The 24774-nt window shown below is 39.9% G+C and overlaps 1 protein-coding gene across 2 annotated transcripts in view; it reads right to left on the bottom strand.

Annotated features, from left to right (window-relative positions):
* Positions 1-239: 239 nt before the first annotated feature.
* Positions 240-24774, bottom strand: part of KCTD16 (potassium channel tetramerization domain containing 16) — a 438309-nt gene continuing 413774 nt past the window's right edge. For both annotated transcript variants that reach the window (XM_082254914.1, XM_082254915.1), the window contains one exon: positions 240-1863. In XM_082254914.1, the coding sequence (XP_082111040.1) occupies positions 1412-1863 (452 nt within the window). In that variant the 3' untranslated portion in view covers positions 240-1411. The remainder of the gene's footprint in view (positions 1864-24774) is intronic.

Raw genomic sequence — 24774 nt, forward strand, 5'->3', positions numbered from 1 at the left:
TGCAAAATACAAGTTTACTTTAATAGAATAAATTAACATAATAAATTGTGATGAGTATACCATACCATGAGTATATCATAGAGACCACATGACTTGACTAGTTGAAGTTCTTATGACTTTAGTATCCATCAAGCTTTGAAATCAAATCAGATAAAGATGACGTGTACAGGAATATCTTAAACCATTGCTTGTTTCCCTTTAACAAACCAACACATGTCTTAAATAGGGCAAAGCCAATGTTTACTGTGTGAATGAGCACTTAAGACTTTATTATGCACTTGTACATCAATGAATTTACACATTATTCGTTACCACAAAAGCCCTGTACTTTGCAAACATTAGTCATAAAGTATTTGCTGTGTTCATTTTACCAGGGAATGTTTCCCTACTTGGAGTCCACATGGGTGATGGATGTTTGTAGACTAAAATAAGGGAAGGGCTTTGATTTCTTAGTGGTAAACACCATCCACACATCTCAGAGTCCTACAAAAATAGAGATAATGAAGCAGCCACAGATTATATGACCACACAAAGCAGCCGTCTGACTTGAAAGAAAGTGCAGAGTAACAAGGATATAACAAGACCAATAATGTATGCATTAATATATTCACTAAATGTAAACCATCATGATATAGTTTTACTTTACTTTTTTTCTTTGTTTCTTTTACTCATGTGACCTCCATTCCCCAATAAGGAAACATGCATTTTTGAAGTGACACTCTTCCAGAAACTTTCTTAACGAACACACACTTTTTGAAAACCGAGGAAAACAAAGAAAAATAAAAAAAGACATAAATAAATTAAAAAAATTCAAAGTATCTGTCTGTTAATGTTCAATGTCTACTATGTTTGTGCTATTTGTGTTTACAGAATCCATCTTGTTAAATTTTGGAAAGAAAATAAAACTTTGTGCTTCCACAGCGAAATAAAATAGTACCCTGTAACTATCAACGTTAAAAGGTAATGCCACCCAAAACTAAGCAATCAGTCTTGCATGGAAAGTGGTGTGTTAAACCACCCAACAACTGGGTCAAATTCTCAAGTTGTTTTCTCTGCTCCAGCCCACAGATCTTGGCTTGGTCTTCCTCCTTGCTGTGTCACCAGACTCCTGATGTCTGGAATAAAGCCAAATCAGACAGATGTGTGATCTTGGACGGAGTTCTTTCTAGTTGGTGCTTGATCGTACCCACCAGAGTAAGGCCAAAACTGAGTGATTAGTTTTAGGCAGACTTGCCTTTAATGCCCTTGCGGCTGGTTTGAATTGGTCAGAATTGGACTTTGTATCACGTCCATCCAGCAGCAACAGGGTAAAGTGGACTATGTATATAGGCAGTAGTTTACGTGGACATGGCAATCTACCAAATAAACAATAGGCTTCACATACCACTGATTTATAATATTTTTTCCCTTTCTATAGGTGGTATTTTCGTAAAAGGTCTGATTGCCATGAATACTTCCTCTCAGGGAACCTTTCTGGTATTTTTATTTTCATGAAATCCTGAATACATTTTTCTAGCTCTTCTTCAATAGAAAGCTTTTCCTTCACAACTTTTTTTTTACTTGTGTTGGACTCTCTCGACCCAGTTGTTAAAGTTCTTAAAAGGTCACTTTTCCTTCGGATTTCAGACTGCTGGATAATCTGCACTGGTCCTTTCTTGGCTGGTCGGTCTAGAGTCTGTATATTGGGCTGGCGAGTTACTGGACCACAGATGACTGTTTCTTGAGGAGAGCTGGCTTCAGATTGACTATCACAGCTAGATGTAGAAAGTTCATTGCACGATGTTCCACTTTCACCCTCTTTGTCTCCCTTTGGGTTTTTACAGCAGCAATCACAATGAGTTGAAGGCCATCTAGTAGGTCCTCCTGCAAATAAAGTAAAACATATTATTTATGTAAAAAATTAGCAAAATGCCATGCATCATATTTGCTTTAAAATTGTACTCATTTAATTGCTGAAAAATATTGTATCATCTCTATTAAAAAAGGGAATTAGTAGTTTTATCCCTTAGCATAAAAACCAAACATGTACCAAAGCGACTTCCAAATCCTCAGATTCCTTTAAATGGATAACACTATGTTGCATACAGTTACTGTGAGTATCAAAACCTTAGCCAGGTTCTCAAATAAAACAAAGAATGGTTTTATTCATAAACCTTGAAAAATAACTTCAAAACATATATATGGTATATGCATACAGTACGTAGATAGGATAGAAAAGAAAAAAGCATACAACCCCCCCCCCTCCCCCTCCCTGTTTTGGAGAATATATTATAGACCTTCTCAATATGTGTCCATCACATAAGTAGCTACCTTGCTAGTTAGGTTACGTTGTGCACAAAAGTTCCATGCACCATAGTTTATGGTTCCTCACACTATGTAAATATGTATGGAAGGAAGCTATCACATAGTCCTTTGGAGGGAGATTGTCAATGCTAGCCTGTTGGCCAGCAAAGTCTGCTCCTGTGCTGGACTATCCTGCATGACGTGTCCATCCTCCAAACTAATCCTCTTTACACACGTGCCTCCTGAATCAAGTCTCATACTTGCACTGATGAATAATCTAGGTTTTAACACAAAGAAAGACAGAGCACAGTATTTGCAGTGCTACCGTCGGATTTATGTAGTGGATTTCTGCACTTTAATAACTTGCTCTAAAATGCAAAGACTCAGTTTGGCTTTGTGCTGACACATGGATTACTTATCAGTGTGAGTACGGAACTTTGCTCATGAGGCACAATTGTACAGAGTTCTTTGAAGGAGGGACAAGCTGTGCAAGTATGTTACTTGTTGGTTATCGGACATATCATTTCAGGTTCTCTATTTTGATTTCACATTCAAAAAAGAGTACAGTCATGTTTTTTTACTTTTTAGAGATCGACTTCCATATCCTCATCCTTTAATTTCCATACCCCCAAGCGGCATGGATGCCAGTGTTTAAAAGATCCTAGTCTTACTGGTTGCAAACTTATAAATACATGGGTAGAACAATAGCAGCATTGATACTAAATAAGTCATGGTGAATTAATATTTTAATTTTCAATGGTGCCATACAGAAAAAAGTGAACTGTATATTGGTGTTCGGGATTATTGAGTGGGTAAGCCCAACATACACATCAAGTGACTTAAGTGAAAAAATAAGCATAGATCCATTGTATCTTTAGGTAAACACAAAAAGTTTCTGTTTACAGGCAATTTGAATCCATATATGACCATACATCGTACATCTCTGTGACTGGTTTTATTATGCCAGCAAAACTCAGTGAGGAAATTTACAAAAGCAGCAGCACTTGTAAATAAATGTCGCCTTAGAAAGGTGGGAGCCTTCCAGTCTGTGAATACTCAGGCCAGGGACATTTATAGACCCATTCTTAGACTTCTTCTATATACAGCTCCCAAAAATCAATAGTGGCTAAATTGAAAGTTATTTAATTCTTGCCTTAGGAAAAAACTATTGAGTGACACCCTGTAAAACTGGCCTTGTGAATTTCCAAGAAACTTATACATGAAGAGTATTGATTTCTACTTGTATTGGCTCGTTTCTGAGATGCTTGCCCTTTTCGTGTATTTTCACTTTGTTTCTGCCTCATCTACCTTTCTTATCAAATAAACCAAACCTACTGTTACATCTTTGTTAATGGCCAGATTCCTAGGTTATAAAACATAGATATGTCACAGAAAGAGGTGTGTATTAGTTACAGCAGCTTTCCTTCTTGACCTGGAATAACTTTGTGATGTCAACACAAAAATTATTTTTTTTCCTATTTATTATAGATATATACAGTATATACATAGTATTGACAATTTCGTAGAGCTTTATGTACTACATTCACATCAATCCCTGCCCTCAAAGACCTTAAAGACTAAGACCAGTTTCGATAGGAGCCAGTTCCCAGCATGAGCAGCAGTGTGAGAGGAAACTGGAGAACCTGGAGAAAACCCATGCAAGCACAGTGAGCATTTGCAAACTCCATGTAGATAATATTCTCAAACGTTGGGTTGCCATTTCTGAAATCTTTGTTTGCCTGGCTACACCCTTTTCCAAATACATTCCGTGTGCAATCTCCTGCTGGTGTCAATAGATTCCTAACGACACCCAAAATGCAGATTGCAAATGCAGTGCGTTTGCCTGCACCGGATCACATTATACCGCAGTACCATGCAATCTGGTTGCAGTGCATTTTTAAAAACAGTGCAATCCAGTCGGTAAATAACAAATTGTTCTATTCGTTATTTTGAAAATCCAAAATGAAGAAAAATTAGGGATAAGGGATTTACCGCAATAATCCTCATGGTCCTTGTTACTGGAGGCATGGCAGGGAGGGGTTCTTTGCTTATATACCTTGTCCTATAATGTGTCCCTCTTTCCCATCTAACAAGGTTGGAAAATACACTATATTGTCAAAAGTATTGAGACACCTGCCTTTACCCGCACATGGACTTAGCATCCCAGTCCTAGTCTGTGGGGTTCAATATTGAGTTAGCCCACCCTTTGCAGCTATAACAGCTTCAGATCTTCTGGGAAGACTGTCCACAAGGTTTAGGAGTGTGTCTATGGGAATATTTGCCCATTCTTCCAGAAAATCATTTGTGAGGTCAGGCACTAATGTTGGACAAGAAGGCCTGGCTCACAGTCTCCGGTCTGTAACATACAATATAGTGCATGTTATAGACCTGGCCAAACAACTAGTGTTTTTAGAAGCAGGGGTGAGCAATGACAGATTCCATGACACCTTTCCTTTAATTATGAAGCTATTATTCCACTATTATGGTATCCTAAATACATGTAAAATCAATATATGCTTATAAGATGTAATTACATATATTAGTTGCAGTTCTTAATTGTACCACAAAAATACACATAGAATTGGTGGCTTTTTGTTTGGATGTACATTATGTTTGCCCAGATACAAATACATGGATGGTAGATATAAAGTATTTTTTTTATTTTATCAGATATTCATTGCTTTAAAAAGTTAAAAAAATGTCAACTTTAAATAATTTAAAAGCAGAAACGTATACAAAAGTATTGAGTAAAATATATAAACAGTGGCTATTTGACAGATCAGAGAGGTGTGAAAGGGTACTAGGAAAAGCTTTATGATTAGGTCTCTAGGTGGTAGCTTATTTATCTTAAGTAACTTTTACCATTTCAAGAGCCCAAGCAGCATGAAATCCTCAATCCCCTCAGCATCATCATTATAAAGCCAACATCTTGCCAGCTTGATGAGTCCATTAGGGAGAGTGCAGTATACCAAAAGAACACAAAGCAATAAGCAAGAAAGGCTAAATTGCCTTTAACTTTTAAAAGATACAGAAAAGAAAAAAAACATAACTTTCATCAAATCGTCATAGAAATATCACTGCAAAAAAGACAAATACTTCTATTTTGGCATGCACTATACAGAAAAATAAAATGGTGATTGATTGACAAAGTCTTGCAATTTACACAAGGACACATCTCCCATGTGTCACACCATCAATTGTTTAAGCTGAAAATGTATTTTACAGCAAAGTTAAGCTTTCAATAGGAAGGGCACCTAGAGTTTTATTCTGTATAAAACATCCTAGTTTGCACAGGTTATTTTAGGTAAAAAGAATATTTGTTTTTTCCATTTTAGAATGACTGATCTAAGCTTCACTACCTACTGTGTTATGGATCTAGACAAAAAAACATGGAGCCAGCTTTAAAAATTTTAACTCCAGTTTTGCATAATTATTCCAAGGCAGTGACTAACTAGAAAGAGAACCCATGATCAGAATGAGTCTCGGGGCCTGTAAAATAAGTTAGCGCTAACATGTCTAACCTTAATTTGCCATTAAAAATCAGTAGTACATTAAATGGAAAAGTTTGTGGACACCTGGCCATCTCACCTATATGAAATTGTTGGACATCCCATTCAAGAATGTGTACCTATTTTTGGGTTTCTGTGGGAATTTGTGCCTAGTCAGCCAAAAGAGCATTTGTGTAATTAGATACTAATCTTGGACTTAACACAAAACCAAAGAAAATTCACAGCTCATCTCTTCAGCCAGCCTGCTACTAACTGAATTAACCTGTCTAACAGTTTGGGTTAAAAACAGGAGTTTACTTAGCACACATTTGCAAATACATGCATAAGCTTCGGAGGCTGCACAAGGCACCCCATTATTATCTGCAGTCCTAACTCTTTTTTTTTTAGAGCCTTCATAGGAGAAGCACATGCATTATAATGGATAGGCAGAGGGCAAGTGAGCCCGCAAGGAGCCCACCCCAATGGGAGCAAAGGTGTCCAGTGCATCTCCTTACAAGTATTCCAACAGCACAAACAAACAAATGACCACTGCCCCCACCTATAACTGGCTTTCACCGCAAGGAACAAATGGAAGGGCGTGTTTGGTCAAATAATGTAGGTGTGTTGACTGGTGTGACAATATCTGTTACCTAGGTAATAGTGAGATGAATGAAAGATGGGTACTGCTCCATAGCAAAATGGAAAAGCAACAGACTAGTCACTCTAATGAAAATGGTGTACCACCGTTGAGAGACTCTGTTAGGGGGAAAACAAAAATCTGTAGGTATAGCGTGCTTGAAGCTGGCTCCAAAAACGTACAGTTACAGCAGGCTGATAAACTATCATGGACATCACATGATCGGGAACCACAGTGATTGGTTAATGATCCTTATATGAAACCTGTTGCTGTCATTGATAGTGCAGTTTCAAAACTAGCTACTTCCACAAGCGTATGCCTACAATTCTAAATTGTTATAAACATTAAAATTCTCTCAGCATTGAGAAATTTACTTGAGAATGTTGATCTACAAATTAAGGTTGGGAAGGGGTTACAGGTAAAAAACACACATATTACCACCACTAGGTGTTATAAAAAAAATGACTCTATGGTTTTTAGGTGCAGCTAGTGTAATTACCTGATTCTGTCTCAAAGCTGAACTAAAGTCTGCTGGGTGGGCTCTTGCCATAAAGTATGCACAAGATATATGACATAAGGCACATACCTTGCAGTGTACACACACACAATTTAAACTGCTAGCAGGTAAGGGAAAGGTTTCTGGAAGAATACATTTGGCATTCCTCTTCTACCAACTTAGCGTTTTTTTTTTTTTTTTTTATTGCCACTTTAATCTCAGCCTCCAATGTTTCCCAGTAAAGCAGCACTCCAATTGGGAAAGGGAGACACAGTGATAGGAGCCAATCAGTTGTGCTGCCCAGCACAAGTGCTGTCAAGGAACATGTAGATAGGAGGAGAAACAAGGAAGTGAACAGAAGGATGGGTTATCACTGTGCTGCTGTTCCTTTACCATCCATTCTCAAAGGGCTACATGGAGGTAAGCTAGTTGTACTGCTTAACTGCAGCACAGAAAAATAAGGTCACAAACCTAGCTGCTGTGCGAAAGGATTGTGTTTATCGCAGGACTGTATGAAAGAATACAAAGTCTTTTATAGGTGAAACAACTCCTTAGATGTATTTTAAAGCCCAAGTTCATGAAACTTGAAAATTCTCCCTCTCTGTGGGGCTAAGCCTGCACTGCAAGGGTTTATTGTTCGTTTAGGACTGGGGGGCATTGAAAAGTACATTTTCCTTGGCTGGCCATAGCCGGAGTGATTTTCTTTTCTCAACAGGGTTGCAGAAAGGTAAATCGCTCAATTTCCCCATCAACACAGACAGTGTTGATAGGGGAATCCCTTTAACCACTTAAGCCCCTGAAGATTTTCCCCGCTTCCTGACCAGGGCCTATTTTGCTATTCGGCACTGGGTGATTTTAACAGACAATTGCCTAGTCGTGCGACGCTGTACTGAAATTTTTTTTCCCACAAACAGAGCTTTCTTTTGGTGGTATTTGATCACCTGTGTGATTTTTTGATCATGCGCTATAAACAAAAAAAGAGCGACAATTTTGCAAAAATAACAATATTTTTCACATTTTTTATATGAAATTACCCCCCCAAAAAATGTAGAAATCAAAATTTTTTAACATTTTAGGCCAATTTGTTTTCTGCTACATATGTTTGGTAAAAAAAATCACAAAAAGCGTATTTTGATTGGTTTGCGCAAAAGTTATTGCGTTTACTAAGGGAAAGATTTTTGTAATTTTTATTGTTTTTTTTTCTTTTACGAGTAATGGCGGAGATCTGCAATTTTTTTTTTTGCGGGACTGCGACATTGTGGTGGACAGATCGGACCCTTGACTGACATTTTTGACACTTTTGGGGGTACCAGTGACATTATTACAGTAATCAGTGCTAAAAATATGCACTGTTACTGTAAAAATGACACTGGCAGGGAAGGGGTTAACTTCATTGGAGCAGGAGGGGTTAAGTGTTAAGTGTGTCCCTAGGGGCGTGCTTCTTACTGTGATTGGCTGTGGCTTTTCATGTAACAGCAGAGATCTACGGTCCTACATAGCAGGACCGTATGATCTCTGCTGTTACACAGGGGAGAAAGACAGGCGGCTTTGTTTACATTAGCCGCCTGCCTTTCTTCCGGTGTAACCGATGATTGCGAGTGGCCGGCGGACATTGGGTCCGACGGTCACTCGTGTGGGGGGGTCTGTGAGCGAGCGGGAGTGCACATCCAGCGGCGCACGCTCGCTCCCTAGAGCCTCACAGGCTAGCGACGTAGTACTACGTCCCTTTGCCTGTGAGGAGCTGACTGCCGACGTAAATCGTCATTAGGCAGTCGGCAAGTGGTTAATGAAGCCATTGTGTTCTCCTGGTGGGGGGGGGGGGGCGAGAGAACACAGTGATTATTGCTAGTGGCTATAACAGCCGGTAGCAGTAATCACATGTAAAACCGACAGGCTGGTTACAACCAAGTTGATCGATCAGACAACTTGGATATGTTTAGCCTGCCCATACATGGTTTGAATCTAAACTAAGATTTGTCTATGGCTAGTTTTACCGGATCCTCCACTCCCCTGTACTACTAGACAGGTCCCCACAGCATCTTCTCCCCCATGCTCCAGCTGTCAAAGGTCTAAGGTCCCGATGTCATCAAGATCCATAGTCCTGCATTGGATGTGAGGATGCTGGGGGACAAAACTTTGCAAAAGCATGTGGGAGCAACATCTGCTGGGAGAGCTGAGGATCAGATAAATAAAAGTGCTTTTAGGCCCCTTTCACATGCTCCGTTTCGGCGACGGAGCCGTTTTGCTCAGCGGGGGATCGATCCGCCGATTCCACTGAGCAGGTGGATGACAGCTCTGTGTGCGGAGACGGAGGTGTCAGATCCTCGCTGTTCTCTATGGGGGAATCAGATGAGAACAGACTGCCTGTCCGTTCTCATCCGTTCTGCCCCACCAGATGGATGGAAAATAGGGTTTCCATCCGTCCGGATTTGACGGACAGGATCGGATCGGATGTCAGCGGACATGTCTCCGCTGACATCCGCTGCCCCATAGAGATGCATGGGGCATCTGTTTAGATCCTCCTGAAAAACTAACAGGCGGATCTGAACGGATCGTATGTGTGAAAGGGGCCTTACTCTCCCCAAGACTAAATGAGCAGTTAATTGTTAAAACGAACTCCTCAATTATTTTATAAATCCCCCTTTTTGTGTTTAGTGAACATTTTATAGCAGCAGCAAAAATAAGGCTATTACCTTTATTAGAATGAAAAAGATAGATTGTATAAGAACTAAGCAAAAGCCAAACCCTAAGGTAAATCAGTAAAACGTGTTTGTAATATTTAATATTATAGATTTGCATCATAACACTCATTCTACCTATCAAACAGATATAAATGTTTCATCAACTTGAAAAAAAAAAAAAGAAAAATGCACATCTCCATTAGAAGCAGAATACGAAAATAACCACACACCAATGTGAACCTGTGTCTTTTCCATCCATTAGCATTCATCTTCAAGCTTGCATCGCCCAGAGAGATTATCGTTAAAATAACTGTATTAGTGTGTCTGAAAGCAGAGCTTCACTGATTTCATTAGGCCCGCTCAGCGCACAAGGCACCTGGAGTATTATTTAACAAAACTTCATTTATTTAAAAGTTTGCTGATTATGATGCTAAATGCACATTTCTCTTAATTGAAGACGTCTTTGGCATTTTTCTCTCTCTAATATCAACTCTTGTTCTCCTTTGGCAGCAATAGAAAATCAGCCAGTTAATACAAATGCACTTTGCCGTTCACTGCAAATTGCTCTACTGTGGTTTATAGATAGCAGTAATGAGCTGCCATCTGTATATAAATAATAAGGTACAACCAATACATATTACTGATAATGTGCTTGGTGGAAACAGGAAAAGTGAACTTTTTACTATAAAGCAACTCAACTGCTGTGGTTTCTTTGTATCTTTTCCAAATAATAAGAGCCTTGCTAGAAACGTGCCAGAAATCTTATATATTATGTAGAAGGTGAGCAAGTAGAAATGGACATGGTAAGCAGTCAAGCATACCACATCAGTGCTTTGTTCTGCAATGGACTGATGACTTCTACAGGTGAGAATCAGCAAATAGTACTTTTCAGCAGGATGCCATGTACAAAACTATTGATGAGCCACAAAGCCAGGTTTAATGAGATGCAAAGGCTGGCTAGTCTATTTGAGGTCAGAGAACACCCTATAACCAGCAATAGCTCATTCAAAAAACATAATTTACAGAAGCACCTTTTGTAACGGCGGTTGTATTATTCGAAGACAATAAGCAGCAGGATACTTGGCTAATTGCAAATATTTGAAAATTTCACATTAAACATTATCCAGTATTGAAAATATGGCCTACCATTATGCATAGCTTGTTGGGTTTCTATTTCAGCCGTCGAAGTAAACCATACAAGTACCTTAAAGTGATATAAAACCCTGAAGTATAACTAAAAGGCAAAACTTTTTTTAGTTTTGGATAGAGCGGAGATGGATTGGAACACCTATTAGGTTTTTATTGCCTTCTGCGCTAGAGAGATTTACCCGCTCAATTTACCCTGTTTACTGTTAACATTGAAAGGGATGTAAAAGAAAATCCCAACTTTTGCTTTCCCAGAAAAGTAAGAGGGGAAATTTTCCAATGGGGACAATAGTACTGGTGACCTGGAGGGCCCCATTAGACTCTCCTAATTTGACTACAATACAGAATGTGAAGGTAAATCTTGCCAATGGCACACAGATGACAAAAGAAAAAAATGATGGGGGTATAACCCTCTTAACTCTGTCTAAAATGAAAAATAGGTTTTGCCTATAGTTCTACTTTAAACAAGAAATATTCAAAAGTTAGGATTTTTATGACAGAGAACCTATTGGTCTCTTGTGTCAAAAACCCTCCCCCCTGCCTCTGAGCATTTGGAAATGCACAGCTTGGCATACATTTACAGCACAGCTTTGTCATCATGGCCTGGCCAACCACGTGACTGAACAGTCAGAACCCAAAGGAAGAAGAAGGGGAGAACATGGCAGTGCTGTGACTGATGGGAGAACTGGGCAGCACTGGATGGGATCACTTGCCAAGTAAGTCTGCCATAACGTGCGAGCATGCTAGCACATTATGGCTAAAACATCCTGGAGCCATTAAAAAAAAAAACATTGTGGGTTTTAAAATCTGTTTTAAGAATGAATTTATGTTGTGTGTCATAGCTCTTTGCGCCACAGTCAAAACTTAAATCCTAACTATAGGCCAAATGTTGTGACGGTGACAGTTTAGCACCTCTTTTGGGTCAGAAAATTAGACGAACTCCCTCTAGCAGGAACACAAATACACATTTTTAGAGCAATGAGAAAAAGTTATAACTTCTCACAATTTTTTTTTTTCTTTGCTCCTGTGCCTTCTTGCCTTGGTGACAACTGATCTACTTTATTTCTTGTCCTGGTGCCATATGGGCTGGAAATGAAGGAACTTAAAAAAAAAGGGATAGACATTTTAGCTCTTTCCCACATTTAAAAGGGGCTTTAAAATGTGATAACTATTCCTATAACCCTATACCCATTACACGGGATAGAGTAGATCCCTTAACAGGACTAGGTGCCCTCTAGAACCCCATCTGATTTTTCTTAAGCAAAAGTTATCAGTATAAACAACAAACTGTCAGTTGATCTCATGATCCCAATAGAATTGACACAAAAACCTTTGCTTTGACATTGCACAAAGAGAAAGTGCATTGAATTTTACAACTGACATCAAAATAACTACATAACAGCATTCAAAAATGTGCTTTTTCTAAAAATGATCATGGTGAATATATGGATTTTATTTTAATTTATGTAAATACACAACATTATTCATTATTTGAGCCTATGCTGATTTTGGGTTTAAAGGGTATTAAGGAAGAATACCTCAAGAACTACTCACAGATTCATCAAATAGTATCTTTTATCTTTCCCTAGAGTTCCATTTGAAGGACTAATATTGCCACATGGTATCATACTTGAACTGGTCTATTGATTCATGTTTGAAAATGTTGATGTGGTACTTTGTTGTGCATTATTGTCCTTATCTTACAAAAGATACTGTATATACACAGAAACATAGAAAAGTGACAGCAGAAATATACAGAGTCCATCAAGTCTGCCAATTCTTTTTTCTTTGTTAACTTTTGCAGAGGTAGTAAGACAGTCAACTGCAAATGGCATCAAACATGCTTGAGACAAACATAGTTCTATAGTGAGAAAATAGCGTTCCCAAAAAAAAACAACTGTGGAAAATATACATTTAAAATATGCTTTTCCTGGTCTTTGGCATATCAACAAACACAGCCAGGAGGACAATACAACCTTCTATCACAGTTTAAAAAATGCACTTGTGTAATCTTTCCACCTGCAGCTGGCTGATTGGTCAGTGAATGAGAAGCATCAGACTTGTAAGGCCATCCTTCTGCTCACTTCATTATTTCCTCCTACTAGCATTTTCCTTTTCAATATATTTGCATACAACCCACTCGATTGGTTTCCAGCCATGCTGTACCCTTTCCCAGTATGAGTGCTGAGTATTGGAAAGGGCTGAAATCATTTCAAACTTACACAAATTGTTAAAACTAAATGTAAGGGCTAATTCTGCCTTTTGCAACATGTTACATTTTACACATGTACTTAAGACTAAGCAACCCCCCTGTAAAAATAATAGAAAAAAAATGTAAATAAAAAAGGCTAAGGTGAACTTAGCCTTTAGGAATACATAGTTGCATTAACCACTTAACGTCTGCTCACATTGCTGCTACTGCAGCAATGTGGCTCGTTATTGTCTAGCGACGTAGTACTACGTCGCTAGACTCCTCCCCCTGTAGGCGGCGCTCGCGCGCCACCGGAGGCGCGCTCCCGCTGTTTTCAGTCACAGCGGGAGTCGGGCCAGGGGAGGAGCGGCGGCGATCGCCGCTGCTCTACCCCGATCATCGGGGAATCTAGTTTGGAGATCCGCCCGCCTGTGTAAACAGAGCGGGCGGATCTCCTAAGTGACAGGGAGTGACAGATCGCAGTGTTCAGCATAGCTGAACATCTGATCTGTCCCTGACTCACTCAGTCACCTCCCCCCCCACACGTCAGTAAGCACCAGGCATACATTAACCCCTCCCTCTCCAATAAAATTAACCCCTTCCCTGCCAGTGTCATTTTTACAGTAACAGTGCATATGTATAGCACTGATTACTGCAGTAATGTCACTGGTACCCCCAAAAGTGTCAAAAATGTCAGTCAAGGGTCCGATCTGTCAGCCGCAATGTCGCAGTCCCGCAAAAAAAAAATCGCAGATCGCCGCCATTACTCGTTAAAAAAAAAAACACCAAAAATTACAGAAATCTTTCCCTTAGTTAGTAAACGCAATAACTTTTGCGCAAACCAATCAAAATACACTTATTGTGATTTTTTTTACCAAACATTTGTAGCAGAAAACAAATTGGCCAAAAATGTAAAAAAATTTAGATTTTTACATTTTTTTTTTGGGGGGGGGGGGAATTTAATATAAAAAAATGTTAAAAATATTGTTATTTTTTCAAAATAAACGCTCTTTTTTTGTTTATAGCGCAAAAAGTAAAAATCGCACAGGTGATCAAATACCACCAAAAGAAAGCTCTGTTTGTGGGAAAAAAAGGACATAAATTTTGTTTGGGTACAGCGTTGCACGACCGCGCAATTGTCCGTTAAATTTGCACAGCGCAGAATCGCAAAAAGTGGCCCAGACGTAAGACAGCAAAATCCTCTAGTGGTAAAGTGGTTAATTGGAGTCTTTTAAATCTGTCTAGAGTCCAGCTTTAAAATAGGAGTGCTTGAAAATGAGAATTTTGAAAAAGATGTGGGTATACTTGTACACAAACTTGAATTTGGAGCGCTGTTAATTTTTAATAATTTTATCTTAATGTGGGACTATGATTTTTAATCTTTATAAGAGATGTCCACCCCAGCCCCTAATATTTATCAGTTACTTGGGAAATCGCATTCTGGTATATAAATTGCACAGTAATAAAGTATATTAATCTTGAACATTTAAATTTCCAATCTTGGAGATTTCTATTCTTTGTTACAGAATGCTTTGCCATTGTGGAGCCCCACCATATGCTCTTCCTGGTATTTGCAGATAAATAGGAATTATTTGCAGCTACAGCGATATAAGGTGAAAATGGTAGAAAGCTTGTGTAAGTCTTTTAATCTTTACAATGCACATCTGGCATTTCCCATGTTTAGAGCAACTTACTAAAATACAGGACGATACTGCTTTGTTTCTAAAATTGTTAACATGACAGATACCACTGTATAATTAGTTCTGCATAAAAAGCAAAATGTAAAACCAAAGGAGGCTGAATGCATTTTTAGTCACTATAATTTTTTTTCATTATTGTGTATAAAAAGAAGTGCTGTTTTAAAAAGATTAAGGTTGTACCCCACCTTCTTTGTTTTCTTTTGGGATAGACACATGGGAAAGTACCAGTGGTGTCACATACTGTATGTAGGTATCAAGGATCCTGAGCCAGAACAGACAGATGGGAAAGTACCAGTGGTGTCACATACTGTATGTAGGTATCCAGTATGTTTAGGGTTCTCAGCCAGAACAGACAGTAGGAAAGTATCAGTGGTGTCACATACTTTATGTAGGTATCCAGGATGTTTAGGGTCTTGAGCCGGGACACAGGTGATACAGTGTGGTACAATTTCTGCTGCCCAGTGTGGTCATTTGCAGAATTGTGTAGAAAAATTACCAGATGACTGCACAATTCTGGTTCCGTGCATCATTTGAAAGTGATATTGCAGGTCTTGTGACAAGACCAGCAAGAATGCATGGGAGCTGATCTGCAGCTTCCTCTCTCCACAGCATTCCAAAGTACACAGGTAAGATCATATTTCAGAAGGCAGGGGGCAAGGATCTGATGTCACACACTGCACGGCACTGAGCTGAGTGTAATTTGACATTTGAGTGGAGAAAATGGACACACCTTCCATTAAACACTATATCACTGGGAAACAGGTACATCTGAGGCTTTGTGCTAAAGCAACAGTCTCCAAACTGTGGCCCACAGGTCAGATGTGGCCCTTTGCCTTTATATGGCCCTTGGGGCACCATTCCTTCCATGAACATCAATGATGGGGTACCATTCCTCCAACAGACCCCAATGATGGGGCACCATTTCTCCCACAGACACCAATGATGGGACAAAATGCAGTGTCCTTACCAATCTAACAGTGTTTCCTTCAGAGAGGGCAGATGTGAAAGTACCGGTGGTGTCACATACTGTATGTAGGTATCCAGGATGTTTAGGGTCCTGAGCCAGAACAGACAGATGGGAAAGTACCAGTGGTGTCACATACTGTATGTAGGTATCCAGGATGTTTAGGGTCCTAAACCAGAACACAGGTGATACAGTGTGGTCATTGGCAGAATTGTGCAGAAAAATTACCAGATGACTGCAAAATTCTGGTTCCGTGCATCATTTGAAAGTGATATTACAGGTCTTGTGACAAGACCAGCAAGAATACATGGGAGCTAATCTGAGGCTTTCTCTCTCCACAGCATTCCAACATACACAGGTATGATTCATATTTCTGAGCTTCCAAAAGGCAGGGGCAAGGATCTGATGTCACACACTGCACAACACTGAGCTGAGTGTAATTTGACACTTGAGTGGATGAAATGGACACACCCTCCATTAAACACTCTATTACTGGGAAACAGGCACATCTGAGGCTGTGTGCTAAAGCAACAGTCTCCAAACTGTGGCTCAAAGGTCAGATGTGGCCATTTGCTTGCTTTTATCTGGCCCTTGGGGCACCATTCCTTCCACAAACACCAATGATGGGGTACCAATCCTCCAACAGACCCCAATGATGGGGCACTCTTTCTCCCACAGACACCAATGATGGGGCATCATGCAGTGTCCTTACCAATCTAACAGTGTTTCCTTCAGAGAGGGCAGCACACATAGTGAATGGTAAACTATTTGGCTCATACCTGGTGAATATAAATAGCGTAGACCTTTTCTTTAAAATTAGCCTTTTCAGGAAATACGTAGACCTGGATATATAGAAAGAAGAGAAAGATGTAGGGCACTACTGCTTGATTATAAAATACTGAAGATGATTTAGGTGAACAGGACAATCTTTTAAAACCATTTGGAAATATAGAGATTTCCATGTTCTGCTGAATAGTTTTTACATTGTGATGTGTCTCTTAAAAGTATTCCCATTGATTTGGTTGCCGGTGGTTTTACTACTGTTGCATGCGGTCAGCCCACTATTCAATCAGTACAACCTTAGTGAAGCAGAATTCTACAGTGGAGGCATGTTGGGAACTTCAGATGAAGTAGCAGCTGTCATTTTTTTTTCTTTTAGCAGCATAGCAATGTTAATGCTGACAACTGTCTGTTTTTCACAGACCAGGTCGACACAAAAAGCTCCTGAGGCCTATATCAGGCATTACAGAGCCTTTAAATTGCTACACCTCAACAATGAGCACTACTTTAAGCTCTTTTTATAAGCCTATAGTTAGGCCCGGACTGGGACAAAAAATAGGCCCAGTCATTTTAGACTGAGCAGCCTTCTTTTTAAACCAAATTATAAATAATGATAGCTACCTGTTTCTCCATGTCTTTTAGTTATACAGTATTTAGCCTGCTTCAGTCACTGTACATTATTACTGCTCACCCATTGGGAGGGGGGGAGGTGTTATCAGTGGTAGTACTGGGGGGTGAAATGAGTTGCAGGGCTGGGGGAGATTGGATGGGATCAATGGCATTGTGAAGGGAGGGTTGGATGAGTGGCAGTGCGGGAGGGGGGGATGAGTGGCAGTGCTGGTGGGTTGTTGGGATCAGTGTGGGATGATGGGATCAGTGGCAGTGCTGGGGGATTGGATGGGATCAGTGGCCACGTGGGTGGAGGGTGGAATGAGTGGCAGTGATAGGGGGGGAGGGTGGGATAAGCGGCAGTGCAGAGGGGTAGTTTGGATGATTAGCAGTGCTGTCGGGTAGTTGGGATGAGTGGCAGTGCTGGCGGGGGGATGGGATCAGTGGTAGTGCCCGGGGGGGATCAGTGGCAGTGATGGGGGGGTCAGTGGCAGTGCTGGGGGGGTTTAGTGGCAAAGCTGGGGGGTGTTAAGTGGCAATGCAGGAGGGGGGGTCAGTGGCAGTGCTGAGGGGGGAGTTCTGCTCAGCCAACTTTTAATGGCAACTATAATCACAGGCAGTGGTACTCACTGTGTCTCCAGCTCCATAGTGTCTGGCAGCAGTAATACCTATGTCAAAGTTAGAAGAAAGGGTCTCCTCCAGCCCCTCCCACTTCACGGTCCTCACGAGTCATCTGACTTCTAATCTCCACCCCCCACATGTAGGAAACTAAACGGGCAGCTGCGAAGAGGCTGAGTGGGCAGCCACAGGCTCCAGGGACAGCCTGGCTGGGCGACCTCAGGCTCCAGAGGACATGAAGGGGCTGGGTAAGTTGTGCAGGCTCAATGGACAGGCCAGCTTTGGGCCCCACATCCAGCCCGGAGGCCCTGGCCCACCGAGCAAGTGCCCAGGGTGCCCTATGGCCAGTATGGGCCCGCCTAATGTAAGATCACCCCTGCTTTCCAGATATTTGAGCAATGTATTGCCCACTCAAGAACCTTAAGATAAAAAAAAAAATCAGTTCTAACAAACAAATTAACTTTCTGATCATTTTCTATATGGAGGAAAGCCACAACCAGTTGTAAGAGCATTGGAGTAACATCGTAAAACTGCAGCGTTGGAGGTTTAGAGCAGTGTTTCTCAACTCCAGTCCTCAGGGCACACTAACAGACCAGGTTTGCAAGAAAACTGAAATACATCACAGGTGATATAATTTGCTGCTCAGTGATTGCAGTATTCTAGTCTGCATCTCCCCAAGGTAATACTTAAAATCTGGCGTGGTAGTGTGCCCTGAGGACTGGAGTTAAGAAACACTGGTTTAGAGACTCAAGGTTACTATTTTCTATACAGATGTGCAGATACAAGCTTTGTTTTATCCAAATTTATTACAGGATACAGATTTCTTAAAGATCCAATAGACTACAGTCTACTCAACTCTAAACTGCTGGTAAATTTATCCTATACAGTGGGGTCCTGGTCCCAACACTTCAAGAATATGTTAACCCAACATTTTATATTATTGATATATGCCTGCTATACCATGCACCTGTATTAAAAAGTATCCTGTTCTCTTTATAATACTTCCTTTGTGTAAAATCCCTGGTGTTCCTGCCAGGACCTCTGCTATTATAAACAGACCAGACTAAGCAGGAGAACACAACTTTGTCAGTTCTCTAGCTATGGGGGTAACTCCTTCAATGATCAGACTTGTCCTGACACCCCCTCTACATAGCCTTTCAATGGGAAAATCAGCTCTTATGCAGCTGAGAACAGAGAGAATATGATCACTTATAAAAATAAGGAAAAAGGGTATTTATCTTCTTTTTTTTTTTTTAAATATCTATACACAAATGTTTTGCATTACAATTCTATTTTAAACTAAATGGATTGTTTTACAAGGTGAGGTTTTACAGTCACTTTTAGGGTTCTGAAGTTTGATTGGAATGGGGGCAGGCCCTCAATATCCTCCTGTAGAATTGCTGGCCCTACATTGTATGTATTGGCGTCAGAGAGCTGTGACCAACCAGGTAGCAAAGCCAAGTGGCTTTGGGGGACCTTTTGCACTAAGAGGAGTTAAGTATTTCATCTTTTTCTGATTCCCTGAGCCAGATCAGCATTTAAAGTATAACAAAGGGCAAAACTTGTTTTTCGTTAGCATGGGGAGCAATTAGAACACCTGTTAATTTTTCATTGTGGTTTATGCCCCTGTTAGGAAGATTTACCCACTCTATTAGTCCTATTTACCTTTATTGATGAAAGTAAAAAAATAAAAATCTCAAATTTTGGGTTGTCCCCAGAACAGGAATAGTGGGGATATATTCCAATGGGGACATTATTTTTGGTGACTTAGGTGACAACCAGGGATTCCCCCTCTTTAGAAGGATTTTCTCTCACTTCCGGTTTTCGCTATAGGACAGAAAGTGAAGGGAAATTTCCCAGATGGGATACAGATGGCATAAAAAAAAAAAAACCTTGCAGGGGTTATAACCCTCCCTCACTCAATACATAATAAAAAAGCAGCAAGGTTTTGCCTTTAGTTCTACCTTAACTCATGCAGTGCATTGGTCTGTAGATATGTTGAAAACGATAAAGGAGTTAGAGTGAATTAATCAAGTGTAGCTAGAACTCAGGAAAACAAACATCTGGTCAAAGAGACTAGAAAATTGTATAAATATGGAGCAATGACCTTACAATTTCACAGCAAGATTGCCAGTATGTCAAGTTAATACAGTTACTCTGCATTTTGAAACTGAAAAACCTATTGTGTGAGTCACGGAGAGAATTAATGGTAATGATACAGTATTTCACACAGGGAAACTACTGATTTAAAATATGTTAAGGCAGGGAAGCATGAGATAGGATGGGCTAGGATCAAAGAAACATGTCATAATGTGATGAATTTAGAGCTAATTAACATTTAAAATAAAAAAATAAGAAAGTAAAAAAAAGATTGATTAGTTGCATACATGTCATTTTCATTATTCTGTACTTTGCTCTAATTATGAGACCACTAAAGGGTCTTCAGTTCACTTCTGGCTGAATACAAAGAGGACCAATGAGCAAAAACATGCAAGAGCAGAAGTTGCTCAATTCTGAGTCCCCGAATGGTTAATTTAGCCTCTGGCACACAAATAATACCCAAATAATGTATCTGACTTGAACAGCAGCGTGCATGGTTTTTTAAGATAGCAGAAAAAATGAACTGTGTGGACAACAGGTGAGAAATTTTATTGCATGCAGCCTTAGATCATTTGATAGTCTGTCACATTGTATAGAAGCAATTAGCTTGCAGTGTACCGGAAAGCACTTTCGCAGATTAACAGAGTTTAATGCTGCATTATAACGATTTTAAAGTCTTTTCTTCTGCAGTTACACAATAAAAAGAAATGATTCATCATTCTCAGTTAATCCATTATGTTAAAAAAAAAAAAAAAATCCAATTTCACATAGCAAATATGAACATTTTTATTATATTACACCGCATGGAGAAAAAAACAAGCTGCTTATGTACCATAAATCTAGGAAATGCAGAAACATATATAATAGTATACTGTACTATTCAGAAAGCCATAATGTAAGGGGGTTATTAAGAAGCCATTCAGTGTTCCCACCTAATAAAAAAAAAATATCGCTGATAATTTATTGTTCTATCCTGGTGAGACCATAATGCCTCAGTAAGCTATTTTCATTTGACTGAGATTTATAAACATACAGCCTGGCTCTTTGCCTCTTAATAGATTAGCAGTAATGTTCTTTTTCACCAAACTCAATTTACTGAAAAAAAAATAAGACAGATTTTCAAAAAGCGTCAGTGTTGCCCACGTCAACCAATCAAATTTCTCATAGAGAATACTAAGTTAAAGATTAGCAGCAGAGTGCTGTACCAGGTTAGCCATGGATACAAGTAAAAGTTTACAGTAGGTTTAGGGTGATACCCAGTGCTGTATCTTGGCCTAGGCCAACAAGGCCCAGGCCTAGGGCGGCACTTTGCAGGGGGGCAGCAAAAATGCTGCACCCCACACAAAAAAAGCCTCCTCCCGAAAAGGTTCTCCGCCGGCTTGTGCCACACTTTTAGTATAGTGCCAGTCCTATGGGGCGAATTGGCCCAGAGGGCAGAGTCCAGGAGGCAAATCAGTCTGGCACCCCTATAAAGTGGTCGGTCACACTGCTACCTGCTGGTATGATAATACCGGCGGGTGAGGACATTCGAACAGACCGCAGACCTCCTACCACACTTTTTACAACTGGCCCGACGGCCATCAATGCTAAAAATGATGGCACTGCAGCCTAATGCGTCGCCTACCTCCTCCGCCCCCGGGTATGGCAGGCATCATGTCAATTGAGCGAGCATATTGAATTGCATCATACACAGATAAGACTTTTAATTGTATATGATGACAATAATATTTTGGACCTGCTCACCTCATGTGTGCTAACGCAATATATCACTGGATTAGTAAGATTACTCCAATCGTATAAGATATTTGGACTTGTGTTTGCTGCCACTGATTATTTCACTTATTTATATAATGACTCTGGACTTCCTATTTATTATAAAAATAAGTGAAATAATCCTATGATTACAATCAGTGGCAGCAAAAGTCCAAATATCTTAAAAGAAAGGAGTAATCTTACTAATCCAGTGGCATAAGGCTGTACGAATGGTCACTGATAAGGCTGCACTGATGACCTCTGATGAGGTGGCACTGATAAGCTGCACTGATGGGGCTGCACTGATAAGGCAGGACTGATATGCTGCACTGATGGGTGCTGATATGCTGCACTGATGGGCGCTAATATGCTGCACTGATGGGCGCTGATATGCTGCACTGATGGGTGCTGATATGCTGCATTGATGGGCATCAATATGCTGCTCTGATGGCTACTAATGAGGTGGCAATGGTGGGTACTGATAAACTGCACTGATGGGCACTCATGAGGCTGTACTGATAAGACAGCACTAATATGTTGCACTGATGGCCACTTATGAGGCTGCACTGATGGCCACTGATGAGGCTGCACTGATGGCCACTGATGAGGCGGCACTGACCGCCACTGATGAGGCAGCACTGACCGCCACTGATGGGGCTGCACTGATAAGCGCCACTGATGAGACAGCACTGATAAACTGATAGGCATCACTGATAAGTAATGAGGCGGCACTGATGAGGCTGAACCTATTGGAACTGATGAGGCTACGCTGATGGACTCTGATAGACTGTGGTTTGCAGATGACAGGGCGGGTCATTAAAAGAAAGGGGTGTGGCATTTACAGGAAGGGGTGGGTCATATTTAAATTAGGGGGTGCACAAGTTTAGTCAGGCCTAGGGCAGCACAAAACCTAAATACACCACTGGTGATACCCTTTATTGGCTAACCAAACAGACTGTAGTGCAAGTATGGCCTTTTCTTCTGTCAATAGGTTAGGTTAAAGTTTACTAGGCCAGCCTACAGTGGGGCATCTAGTTCCTGAAGAGTTATAGGATGGTGTTTTAGGTCTTATTTTTTGCAAGAGCCATGTAAATGATTCAATAATTGTAGTCCTAATGCCAGCCATGTAACCATTCCTTCCTTCTAATTGGCTCATATTGCTATGTTCCCACTTAATTGACATAAATGATTCTACATATTTTTCCAAAAATGTGGAATCACGACTGTTGTGCAGCATTATCAGTTTATCATAATCAAAAACAACTAACAGCCATGATAGTCATTGTTATTGTATAGATCAGGCCATCTAACCTTGAAAATATAGAGAAACTGACGTTTGAGATGGTTTGGCCAAATAAAGCCAAATTTGTATAATATAGATGTTTTGTACTGACCAATTCAGGTTTGTGTGAGCAACAATAGAATACTAAACCCAGGCACGTATTCCACGCAACACCTTGGGATGTTGATAGTTTCACTGTTAAAAATCATCTTTATTTATACAATCAAAATTGTTAATACCCTAAAAGATCATACATTCCTTCAATGACTTTTCCCCAAATAGGAGGAAGAAAAAACGAGAAGGCCAACTAAATGGGTACTAGTCCCTAACACCTCTGCAACTCTGCCAATCGACTTCAACCACACCACTTAAACCTGAGAGCTTATATTACCATATTAGTAACAAATATGACATATTAAAGTGATTTGCCATTCTTTAAGTAGTTTCCGGACTTGAGTACACTTCTTCAGGGGTTAAACAAACTATATGTATGATCAAAGCACATGTCCGAAGAAAAAACATTTTATTAAAAAGCAACATTACATTCCTCTGTCAGGTCCCCAAAGAAGGTAAAAATCCAAACAATAGTGTGCGGGGCAGAGCTTCATAGAATAGAATATAGGTATAGAATGAAGTCCTCTCTTAGCACTTTTCACTTAGGTTTCCACAGCTACTGAGTATCATAATTTGTCATAATAAAGTTATCAGTTGTGTTACAACCCAAGATCCTGTTCAGATCTTAGTGTGGGCTAAGCCCTGCTGTGGTGAGAACTGTTTAGTGCAATACCTCTTTGGATGACCTTCTCAATAAGATCAGTGTCTCTCCTTTCATCTCATCAGAGGGTACAAACTCACAGCAGAGGACATTGCACAGCATAACAGATTTATACACAGATCCAGCCAACATGTTTTGTCATATTGACTGGACAGGTAAGACATCAAAACCAATACATGGCACAAACATCTACAGATTTGACCTAAAATTCATCAAACAATCAAGAAAAGCTGTAAAATGGCCAACTACTACAGCACACTTCACAGTCCTTTTGCTGCTTTGCCAATCCCCAAACAGCTAAATGGGTGCAAAACAAAGTCATGTATAAAAAGAGTTTATTAAACGTTTTTTTACAAAAATGTTTTGTGGTAATCCTACTAATTAAACTAATAATTGCAGCTGTATAAAATATACAGTATCTGTATGTGTTGTACAAAAACAAAGATTTGTATGAAAATGTGGTCACTACAATTTGAAAGAAATTCTTAAGTCTTTCCTGACATCAATAAAACCCCACTGGGCTTAATTATTTAAAAACTTTAAAAAAAGATTGGCTGCCCACCAGTGTTTGGTTAATTCAGATTTATTATTTTGAGTAAAAAGAAATTTTTTTGGCATTCATTTGAAAATTTCTCCTTCAAAGCTCTCTTATGTGACCTCATGTGACCCGAAGCCTTGGTAGACTGGATCAGACTTGAGCAGACGAGATATGGTCTCTGGTTACTAGAAACATTGGGGGGGATTTATTAAAACTGGAGCACTCTGAATCTGTTGCAGCTGTGCATAGTAGCCAATCAGCTTCTAACTGCAGCTTGCTCAATTAAGCTTTGGCAATAAAACCTGGGAGCTGATTGGTTTATATGCAGAGCTGCACCAGATTTTGCGTTCTCCAGCTTTAGTAAATAGCCCCCATTGCTCTTGTTTCACCTCACTGAGGACTACAGAATCTATTGTTTTGAGTCAGAGTCTTATAGATTTAGAGGAAGACTATGTAATTGGCAAGGCACAGGCACTGATTATCTCTTCTAAATAGCAGGTTTAGTGTTTAATATTATTTCCGAAAATATGTATATTCAATTTTTTTAAATAACGCTTTCCTAGGAGAAATATGCAGATTTCCATGGTTGACCACCTTTTCAGAATGCTAGTTTCCTGGCTATTTTGCCAAAAATTTGGCCTAAATACTTTACTGAATCATAACCTGGCAACTTGTGCAAATCTAGAAAGCAGACTAAAGTTAGAAAGGTAATTTACTAAAGGTAAATAGGATGT

This window comes from Pelophylax lessonae (assembly GCF_965119305.1).
Source record: "Pelophylax lessonae genome assembly, chromosome: 4".
NCBI lineage: Eukaryota > Metazoa > Chordata > Amphibia > Anura > Ranidae > Pelophylax > Pelophylax lessonae.